Source organism: Trachinotus anak, unplaced genomic scaffold (assembly GCF_046630095.1).
Source record: "Trachinotus anak isolate AG129_WGS33_773 ecotype Australia unplaced genomic scaffold, CSIRO_AGI_Tana_v1 ptg000012l, whole genome shotgun sequence".
Taxonomy (NCBI): Eukaryota; Metazoa; Chordata; class Actinopteri; order Carangiformes; family Carangidae; genus Trachinotus; species Trachinotus anak.
In genome coordinates this window covers 11,797,944-11,808,902 of record NW_027273863.1, presented here as the reverse complement: position 1 = coordinate 11,808,902, position 10,959 = coordinate 11,797,944, and the positions used below count along the sequence as shown (strand labels likewise).

General features: G+C 40.8%; 2 protein-coding genes across 8 annotated transcripts; one reads left to right on the top strand and one right to left on the bottom strand.

Moving 5' to 3' along the window:
• The first annotated feature begins 386 nt into the window (after nt 1-386).
• On the top strand, nt 387-3,755 carry ndufa13 (NADH:ubiquinone oxidoreductase subunit A13). The gene is made up of 5 exons (XM_071492592.1): nt 387-545; nt 1,808-1,886; nt 1,988-2,059; nt 2,165-2,234; nt 3,508-3,755. Exons 1-5 carry the CDS (start codon nt 452-454, stop codon nt 3,625-3,627), a joined length of 435 nt encoding a protein of 144 aa, XP_071348693.1. The 5' UTR covers nt 387-451; the 3' UTR covers nt 3,628-3,755.
• Nucleotides 3,756-4,707: 952 nt separating this feature from the next.
• cirbpa (cold inducible RNA binding protein a) lies at nt 4,708-9,919 on the bottom strand. Of its 7 annotated transcripts, none has more exons than XR_011693037.1 (8): nt 9,771-9,919; nt 8,944-9,043; nt 8,699-8,805; nt 8,317-8,448; nt 8,080-8,225; nt 7,930-8,007; nt 5,155-5,243; nt 4,708-5,059 (listed from the first exon to the last, which is right to left on the bottom strand). XR_011693037.1 is itself a non-coding variant. In XM_071492591.1 (7 exons), the coding sequence occupies exons 2-7, from the start codon at nt 9,041-9,043 to the stop codon at nt 7,343-7,345; spliced, it is 549 nt and encodes a 182-aa protein (XP_071348692.1). In that variant the 5' UTR covers nt 9,771-9,919; the 3' UTR covers nt 6,372-7,342. The 7 variants fall into 7 exon arrangements, 3 of the variants coding, with proteins under 3 accessions (XP_071348692.1, XP_071348691.1, XP_071348690.1); XR_011693035.1 differs by having other exon boundaries at nt 7,930-7,988; XR_011693036.1 differs by lacking the exons at nt 4,708-5,059; nt 5,155-5,243 and adding an exon at nt 6,372-7,356.
• Nucleotides 9,920-10,959: the final 1,040 nt, after the last annotated feature.

Here is a 10,959-nt window from a genome sequence, read left to right as displayed (position 1 = left end):
CAAGGATGTTAATACTTCTTCCACTGCTGCTTCTTAGATGTGAACCCTTGAGGTAATCTGTCACAAAAGATTACAAGCCTGCTTTGCATGCTATTTAATGCAGTTGTTAATTTTTAAAGTCGACACTACACTGACGCACAATAATAGTTCCTTGACAAAATAAAAGCAAAATGCCCACCTCAAGCATGTTTCTTGCCTTTACAGAGAAATCTCAACTGGAGCTGTTATGAATGGAAACTGGACTCTAACCAATTTGAACTACGACAATCTGACATTTGTAAGATGGTACACTGGTGAAGGTATCCTGTGACAGCTACTATGGTTATTAGAAGAAGAGGTCCTCATATTGACCGGTGGGGGGCGGTGGAGCGCCGCTGCAGCTTTTCCGTGCGAGCGAAGAAGAGACGTGTCGGTGACGTCAGCAGCGTGTTTTGGTGAAGGCCGGAGGAAGATGGCGGGGTCCAAGGTGAAGCAGGACATGCCTCCTCCGGGAGGATATGCTTCGTTTGATTACAAAAGAAATCTACCGAAACGAGGACTTTCGGGTATATGCACCACATACTCAGCTAGCTAAATACACACATCCATACACGAGTTCTTACAAAGGCGCAGTCTTTGTGATATTTGCCACCTACTGAACAGCGGCTAATGCTAACGGGCTAGCGCCGGTGGCATAGAAACAGTAGGTAATCTGCTAAAACATGATGTTAAAGATGTCGCTGGCTCTTAAATTGATCTCTGTCTCTTTCGACATTATAATATGACAATCTGAAAAAATGTTGAAGTGTCTAAACAACGTTATTTATTATTATTATTATTATTATTGACAGTAACGGTAGCTACTCGCTAACTAGGTGACACTGGCACTTAGCTCATTACAGGTTCAGTCAAACAAAATTATGTTAAACTGTTGTGAATGGGAATAAATTAAAGAGTTTATATAATGCCAAAAACCTGCAGGTGAGCATGAACAGCTCAGATGCTGTGTGAGAGCCATAAGACAAATGAAATAAACATTTTGCTGTATGGTTCCCTTAAATCTGTTAGCCTAGCGATTCCATTTTGGATAAAAGCTCCACAAAAAAACAAAACACTGACAAGTGAGACAGTCACTTTTGTAACAAGAGCCAGAGTATCAATACCAAGAACTGCACTGACAATAAATAAATAGCTTTCCCATGTGGAGAAGCTTCAATCGGCGAACTGTGAACAAGTGACTTTGCAAGTGGGACGTACACTACGTAAACATGTAATTTATTCAAAGTGATTGGTTCATCATTAAATTTAGATTATTTTGACCCTATGATGGCCATACTTCAACTGGTCTAGCAGGCTCTGGTTATGTAAATAAACTAATTTTCAGATGGATGTGTATCTGGGCTGCCCTGCCATAAAAATATATGACTGGCTTAAAGTCATGGTACCATACAGCAGCTACATCAGATGGGCTGCCAGATACAGCTGCCAGTATCTGCATGCCTCACAAGAGCGACAGATTTTATAGAGTCTACCAGGGATTCATTTATTCCATCTTTGTAACATCAGAGAAAACAACTGGTGAAAGCACAAATTAAGGAGCTTACTGTTTGTCTCTTTCATTAACTTTGATGTTTGTCTAATCAAACATACAATGGTTGTATCGATAATGTAAATGTATAAATAATGTAGATGTTTAATTAGGTTCATTTTAATACCGATCCTGAACTGACCTGATAACGTGGCTGAGGTGTTACTCAAAACACAACCCTAAATCATCTGTGGTAAAACACGATACTAAATTGTGACTAATGAAAGCTTTGATCAACAGGATATAGCATGTTCGGCATTGGCATCGGCATCATGGTGTTTGGTTACTGGAGGCTATTTAAGTGGAACAGAGAGAGGAGGTAGGAAAATCTTGTAATTGTGTTTTGGGTTTTGCTCACAGTCAGACTCTTGAGTAATGTTCACAGACGAGCTAAAACTGCTGGTGATGTTACTTGTACAGACGCCTGCAGATTGAGGAGATGGAGGCCCGGATAGCTATGATGCCCCTGCTGCAGGCAGAGCAAGATCGAAGGTGACAATGAAAAATAACACAGACAAACACATTTATTGTTATAATCTGGTAGTATTACACACAGCCTAGCTATTCATGTAACAGCTGGATTTCCCCTCTGGCCAGGACCTTACGAATGCTGAGGGAGAATTTAGAAGAGGAGGCGATTCTCATGAAGGACGTTCCAGGTTGGAAGGTAAAGAAAAGTGAACTTCTCTCTTTGTTCTAGTAGCCCACTATTTATTGTGTAGTTTTTAAGTATCTGAAAATTGAAATAAAATTACACATCATTCATTATACATGGTTCATAGATTCATCATAGCTTTTGTATATTTTATTAACCCCTGGATGCACCATTAAGTTAAAAATTAGCCGGCGTGTTTGTTTTTTTTCCAGTATTTTTATGACAAAATTATTTCCTTGTGTCATATTCAGGTATTCTTTGAAATGTTTGTGTCACTTTTTAAAAAATGTTGGTATTGTAATTTTTAAGATGATTAAGTTTTTGTGTTTTGTATTAATACCCCAACTTTTCATAAGGGCGTCAAAAATGACCCTCGTGTGTCCACTTAAAATTAACTTCATCCATGATTGGTTATTTTGTCAGCTGTATAATATGTACTGTTCAACTGCATCAAAACACAGTATGATTTTACACAGTAGACAATTTCCTATTTGATACATTTAAGCATTATCTACATTTTTCATTAAATTGAGAGCTTTACATAACATTACACAATGATTACTGTTATTACTGCTTCTCTGATTATCCCACTTTATATGTAGCTAACATTACTGTAGTTGTGGTTGCATTGTTGGCATGACTAAGGTGTGGCTAAGGTAGTTGCATGCATTGAAGCAGACACACACACACACACTCATACTTTTCTACTTCACCTAACCTTAACCTAAACCTAATTCTAACCATAACTCTAAAACCAAGTCTTAACCCTCAAAATGTGATTTGAAGGTGTCTCAAAAAGTGAGCACCGGCCAAAATGTCCTCACTTTCCCAAAATGTCCTCACTCTGTCAGTAAAATACTTTTTTTTGGTCCTTACTATGTAGCAAGTACACACACACACACACACACACTCTGCAGGTCTAATTTCCGAAGTCTGTTTGTTCATTTGACCCCACATATGGAAGAATCTAGTTTCCATTACCTATGCATGTAAGGGTTGACAGTAATAGTACGTTTTTAATAAACTGCAGAAATTCATTTATGTTTTTGAGTAATAGATATTGAAAAAAGTGTTAAGCTGATAAAAATCTGTAAAATAACAACCTCTTTGGTAAAAGCATGTCCCAAACAATTTGCATTTAGAAATTTAGAATTTTCTAGTTATCACTACAATCTGGTTTTTTGTTTTTTTTTTCCAATTCAGCGATAATCCAAGCTGTCATCACATCTCGATGCAGGTTAACCTCTGTAATGACGCAAACTGTCTCTCTCTCACACTCGTGCAGGTCGGTGAGAGCGTCTACCACACAGACCGCTGGGTCACCCCTCCCTCAGAGGAGCTGTTCAACCTCCGGCCCCGTGAGGAGCTTTTGCACAGGCGTTTCGGCTTCTTGTGGTACGTGTAAGCGTCAGCAAGATGAACAGTGTCCTGAGGTTCACCACCTTCCAGAGCCAGTACCGTGTGGACCTGAGCCCTGGCTCAATTCAGCTTGTAAATGTTCAATATTAAACTGAATCTTTTTTCTGTACCTCATCCTGGTTGACCTGTCGTGATTCTTTCAGTTTGAAATTTACAGCATGTCTGGTAGAGAGGATCAAGTCCAGTGGTGAGAAATATGTTTATACTCTAGCATTGAACCAGAATACATATTTGGGGTACACCGTACTTAAGTTTTGCCACAGTATACTTGTACCCCATTTCATCTGAGAGACAAATATTACCCGAAAGTATATGAAGCTGATAAAATAAGCTCCAACTTGACCAGCAAAATTAAAATGCTGCTTGAGCAGAAATGCATCAGGGATAATGATGCATGGATTTTAATTATTTATCACATTGAGAAGCTTACATATGCAGATAAAGCCAGAGGCTGAACAGTGAGCTGGAACGTGGAGGTTGGTACTTCAGCTACTAAAACAAATAAATTCTCTTGATCTCCATTATCTCAACTCATCTTTCATGCAGGTGAACAAACTGGTTGAAATTTCCCTTCTAACAAAAAATGGCAAATACTGCAGAATGTTCTCAGGTTATGTAGAAGACGTGTCTTATCACAAATTCAGCTTTAAACAGCTTTATTCTGTTTATAGTGAGAAATAACATCTGTGTGTGTTGGTGTCTTCAGGTGATTGAAGACTTTTATAGTTTGTTCAGCTAGAGATCAAGATGAAACTGACATGTCACTGTCAGTTTTCAACTGACCAATGAATGAACTCAAATTTTGCATGAGGATTTCTTGCTGTAATGGTTAAAGTCTAATCTGATTATTTGAAGGTATCTAAGTGTTTTGGGGTGCATCTCCCAAATCACATAAACACCTTGTCTTTTGCAGCAGCAGCATCACAGTCTAAGTCCATTTTAAATATAACATATTTTGCCACACATATATAAGTCTGAAATGTACATCAATTGATTGTCAATCCGATCACCTGAGCAATTAATTTAGCTATTTTAAGGTGTGTGAAACAAAACAATGAGCAGTTAATCCCATTTCAGTTTTATTTATAAAATCACAATACAAAAGATTTTAACACCATAATAGTACTCAAGTGTCATGTACCTTTAATTCATTAGCATTACAGTGATCATAAGAATACTCCAACTTTCATGTAAGCCCACTGTCTGAAAGGTACTTGTATGGTTATATTCAAACAAGACGTTCGGTCCCTGGTGTGTACTATTCCATCATCCTGCCCCTGTTTCACACATGAACTGGACACCAAGGACTTTGAATAGCAGCCATAACATTTGCCAGCGTTTGATATTTAGAGGCCTCGACCTTTTAGTTGGCAGGGTCCTCCTCTGTAGCCACTGCTTACAGCTGCTGCACATTGGACCTGAAACAAAGAAAAAAAAAAAAAAGGTTATCAGTCTGGCAGATCATGAACGCATCAATCCAAGACACATTCACATAAATAAAACGAGAGTTTACCTTATAACTGCACCATCAGTCACTGCCATCTAAAGCTGCACACTTTAGCTGTGAGGAGATCCAGTGAAGCCTCCATCAGTCCACTCAGTCTAGAGAAAGAGATTAAGAGATGGATTAAGCCTGGCAATTAATGTTTGACATAAGAAATCACAATAAACTGCATGCAACTCTATTCATGAGTCTGAAACTCACCACTTATTCATATGTAAGGGTACAAAGAAAAACAACTGAATACAGTCTAGACACCTTACACATCAAATAGGACTGCTGTGGGACATTACTGGAGCAAATATGTGGACTAATGCAGTGAACAGAAGTGGACTGAGCACAATACTACCCATGACTTAAGAGGCCAATGCTTGTTTTTGGTGGACTCAGGAGGTGGAGCAGTACAATCCAGAGGAGACTCAGAAACATTTTTTCCTCAGTGGACATTAAGAATCAGAATCGGGGAAGAGGCCATGGCATGTTTGTAGGCGACATCTGAAGCAGAGGACTAAACACAGCGACTAACTTGAAGGTATTCATGGAAACAATGAGAACTGAGTTTGAAGGATGTGAGCAAAGCAAAAGGAGATTTTTACCTCACGTGCATTGGCCTACTTTCTCCACATATGACCTAGGCAAGAGAGCAGCTTTCATCTCTGATGAGCACTTGTTGGTAGGCGCAACACTTCGCTCTCCAAGGACTTGTAGGTTTTTGAAGTGGCTGACCTCTTGAACGTAATGAAGCATTAACATGACCAGACACCAGCTGATGTTTTCCCAGCATTTCCATCCGCCACTTTAGGGGCTAATTATTCAAACCTCACTAGAGGTATGATCTCAGTACACTATAAAGTTGTCTGACAACACATCTGGCTATTAATTGTTTTGAAACATGTACAGGATTCACTGGGCCAAAAACCATCTTTTTTTTTTTAAGATTCTAGGAAACCAGAAAGGCAGCTTGTCAAAAGAAGTGGACTTTAAAAAGGAGGGGAAAAAAAAGAAAAGAAAAAAAAAGCCCCAATTATAGCTGAACCTGTTTTATCTTATCAAAACTTAACCTGCACTTAACTGCCAATTTATAGTTGCCCTCCAGAGACATCCATGTGTAATTTAAGTGCTTTGAGCAGTGGACTTGGTTTTCACGCAGCATTACAGTAACACATGAGCCTACAGCTCTAAGCTTATCTTCCCCCATGCGATAGTTTTGAAAGGCAAAAGAATCAAGATTATTTTCCACAGTCTGTTTAATAGGCTCCATGAAGCCAAACTGACAAAGAAAAAAAAATGTTTATCATACAAAGAACATAAAGTACAAAACTGTTCCCGGTTGAGATATTACTTTGGGGAAACGAAGTTACATTTTCGATCACTTAAACAAGATTAGTCCATTTTACAGCACATTTAAAATGCAGATGTTGAGCAGAGCACAGAAGATACCTTGGACAGACTGTAGCATGCTGCAATTTGCAACTTCATGAACAGCCGGCCACTTCGGATGTGTAGTTCACCAGTCTGAAAGGAATTCACTCTTTTGGGAAATTGAACACACAGGAGCCTCAGCTAAACTAAGTTTTTGATAGTAAAAAGGAATTTAGCATAAAATCCCCCAAAAATCTGTTCTAGAGTAAATGGATCTCTTTCCTCACTCAGTTTAAAATCTGACAGGAGGTAGGCGAGTCACAGAGACTGAGAGGGGAAATAAGAAAAAAAAAAAAACCAAAAAACAACAAAAACAAACCAAACAAGCCCCATCGGTTATTTCAATATAAAAAAAAAAAAAAAAAAAAAAACAAACTCAAAAACTAAGGAATTAAATGAGGAAACACTTTAACGTGCTGGACAAAAGTCTACAGCGATGGTAGTGGCTGTTCAACGAAAAGCCAAGTGGAGAGTCATTGTTTGAGCCCCCAAATGGGGACTTGTGGTACTGATCAGATTACAGAGAAGCCTTGAAGTTAATCGATCTTTTAGAGGAATAAAGATGCCCAATCGAGCAATTTAAGAGTCTGAACTGTAATTTGTAACATGGTTTGTTAAGGAATGACCAAAACTCATGGCTACATTTTTTTTTAAGATGCTTGAGCTACTACAACAGAACTACAAAACTAAGGTCAGCAATAACACGTGGACATTTTTCTTGAGGAGCGCATCTTTGAAATACAGCCAGCCAAGTGATGATCTTGAATCAGGGAGATGTTTACTCGTGTGTAGCTGAGGATAAGAAGTGGGCACACAGGTAAAGACACTGAAAGTTCCAACACTGGAGTTTCACAACATCCCCTACAACCCACCAGACAGTCCAAACCCCCTCCCTCATTTTTTTTCTTAAGGGGCTCCATCAACTGAGATACGAGCAATATTAGAATAGCAAATGCTGAATGTTACCTAAATTGTTTCAAATCGTTTGCCAGCCTCTTTATCAGAGTGGGGCGGTGGGGGCTAGCAAAATTTTGCCAACGGTATACAGAGAGGCATCGAGTTGGGCACAAGTACAAAACTGAGGGGCGTACATGATACAAGTCTTCATATGTTGGGGCTGTGTAAGTGTTTGACGACATCTAGTGTGATGAGGTGTTTCTATTTCTCAGCCTTCTACTGCCAACTATGTAATGTTTTATAAGTGTGATTTTAAAGAACTAGATATCATTAAAGTGGCTTTTAAGTAAATTGTGAGTGCAATTCTGTGTCTAAATGCAAGTTCATTTAGTGTTATAATTAGTTTGAAAATGACAGCCCCAACATAGGTCTACATACACAATACAAATTCATATCATTCATGCTTACCATAGCTGTCGTATCCATCTCGGTAGGATCCAGAGCGGTCGCCATATCCACCCTGGCCCCTTAGGCAACACAATTTAGCTAGCATGAACACGTGAAATTAAGTCCATGTAATATCAGGATGTTTGAACTGTGGTCTTTCAGTTTACTTACCTATTTTCTCTGTAGCCACCTGAGGAGTATCCCCCACTCCTGTATCCGCCACCACCAAAGCTCCTCTCTCCACCTCCGAAGCTCCTGTCACCGTAACTCCTGTCGCCGTATCCCCTGTCTCCGTTGTATCCCCCACCTCCAAAGTCAATAAGTGTATAAAGACAAAGCAAAATAAATACCCAGTAATTTACAGTAAACAGAAGAAACCACAGTGGAATCAGATCACCGGCTCTCACCTCGGGAATAACCACGTCCACCTCGCCCCCGGGACCCACTGAATCTGCCACCTCGTGGGCCTGAACCGAAACCTCCTCTGGAGCGTCCACCCTTTCCTGCTTCATCTACACGAATAGCCCGACCATCTAGAGTCTGCAACACAAGAGGTCATTGGTGATTTAAAATAAAAAACAAAAACCTCCATACTCCACATAAATAAGCTCAATAATATGACACCAGAATGATAAATACTGCCTGAACAAGCATGTGGGTGAATTAGCAAATATTTGCACAAAGGATTAACATTAAAAAAAAAAAAAAAAAAAGCCATTTTGGTATATACACCCAAAACAGAATTAATACAAAAAATAAAATAAACGGGGTTGATCGTGTAGCTCTGTACCTTTCCGTTCATGGCGTCCAATGCATCTTTGGCGTCTTCTGCGTTATCGTACTTCACAAAGCCGAAACCGCGAGATCTCCCCGTCTCTTTGTCTCTGATCACATCCACTAATGGAGGGAAAAAATACATCAATAAAGCCGTGCACTGCGACTCAAAAAAAAGGGGGAAAAACGAAATAGAAATCTCTGTATGAGCATAGCAGTGATTAATGGGTGGAAAATGTGCTGGAATGAAGGAGGCTTCACCTTTCTCGATGGTTCCGTATTTGCCGAAGGCCGCGGCCAGAGACTCCTCGTTGGTCTCGAAGCTCAGTCCTCCAATGAACAATTTACCCTCGTCCGACATCTGCAGCGTGGGAAAACAAAAAACATCTTAGTCATCCAAACTAACGGCACACAGATACCTAAATACTTCCTGCTTAATCGGAAGACGCCACAGGCAGGAAAAAGTAGGTCATGCGTCCCGTTACACGAGATGGCCATTATTTCCCGCGTATTTGTGTAAACCCCTTTTTTTAAGTGCCTAACAATACACTTTAATAAGATTTGCGATTAAACTACGCAAGTTAAATTGATTCAGTTGCAGTCGGTGGTAAGTTCTCGTCGAGCTAGGCCTCAGGCCCGCAAACGTGGTACCGCTTCGTTAGCGGATTAGCTACCTAGCTTTTTGCTTTCGGCGCCATTTTGTAGCTCGGAGCCGCTGCTCCTCACTTTTGTTTCACCGACCGAGGAGCACGCACCAACTGCCCCGCTCTCACGGTTATATAATGTTCTCGTTAACCCGCAAAAAACGCGGTTAAAAGCCCAGTTGCACACATTTTTCTTAACAGCAGGTCGACGCTAGAATCACGGTGTATTTTTTATGTTGCTGATTTTCACCGCTATCACATTTTTTCAAACTCGTGTGCAGCTGAATGTGGTTTTTAATCGTAGCTTTTATATCACAGCTTTAAATAAACAACGTATCAACCACGCCTCTCAAATGCAGATGTATGCGGATATTTCTAATTCACACACACACAAAAAAACATACAATAAAATCAGGTTAACATTAGCCATGAAGGAGCCTTTACCTTTTCACTCGTTGTTACCAAGTAGCTGATGAGCCGAGCCGCAGGTCGAATGAGAGAGCAGAGAGGGGGATCTGCTTTTCACCGCTCTACGCAGTGACGTCTTCTTCCGCCGGTGTCCAGGCGGGTTACCGGGCAACGATACCGCTCCGCAGCGCCACCCACTGCACTGGAAGAATCAGGTTCTACTGCCCAGTATGTTTCCACAGACAGGGAATTTGAGCTGGTGTTTGGTGCAAAACAGCAACATCAATACACTTAGAGTAAAAGTAATGGTAAAATTAAAAGTTAAAAATTAAAATAAAATTAATATAACATAAAATATTTACAACGAATATGTGGGATATTTATAATAATAATAAAAACATGGGGAATGTAGTGCAAAAAAATATATAAATGTAAAAAATATATATAAATATATACTGTATGGATATTTACACTGTGCACTGATCAGGGGGATCAGTGACAGTGGGGCTCTCTAACCTTGTTGATAAGGCTGATAGCAGACGGGAAGAAGCTGTTTTTGTGGCGAGAGGTTTTGGTCCTGAAGGACCGCAGCCTCCTGCCAGAGGGGAGTGACTCAAAGAGTTTGTGTCCAGGGTGAGAGGGGTCAGCTACAATCTCCCCTGCACGCCTCAGGGTCCTGGAGGCGTACAGGTCCTGGAGGGATGGTAGATTTCAGCCAATCGCCTTCTCAGGAGAGCGGATGATGATCCGCAGTCTGCTTTTGTCCGTAGTGGCAGCAGCGTACCAGATGGTGATGGAGGAGGTGAGGATGGACTCGATGATGGAGGTGTAGAAGTTCACCATCATTTCCCTTGGCAGGTTGAACTTCTTCAGCTGCCTGAAGAAGTTCAACCTCTGCTGGGCCTTCCTGATAAGGGAGCTGATGTACAGTTCTCACTTGAGATCCTCTGTGATGGTGGTTCCCATAAAGTGGAAATGCTCCACGGTAGCCACGGGGGAGTCGCACAGGGTGATGGGGATGGGTGGGGCTGGGCTCTTCCTGAAGTCCAGTGAGGGTGGAGTCGTCTGTAATCTTCAGGAGCTTGACAGACTGATGGCTGGAGGTGCTGGTGTTGGTGTACAGGGAGAAGAGCAGAGGAGAAAGAACACAGCTTTGGGGGGATCCAGTGCTGATGGTCCGGGAGTCAGAGACATGCTTTCCTAGCTTCACGTGAGGTGGGACAAG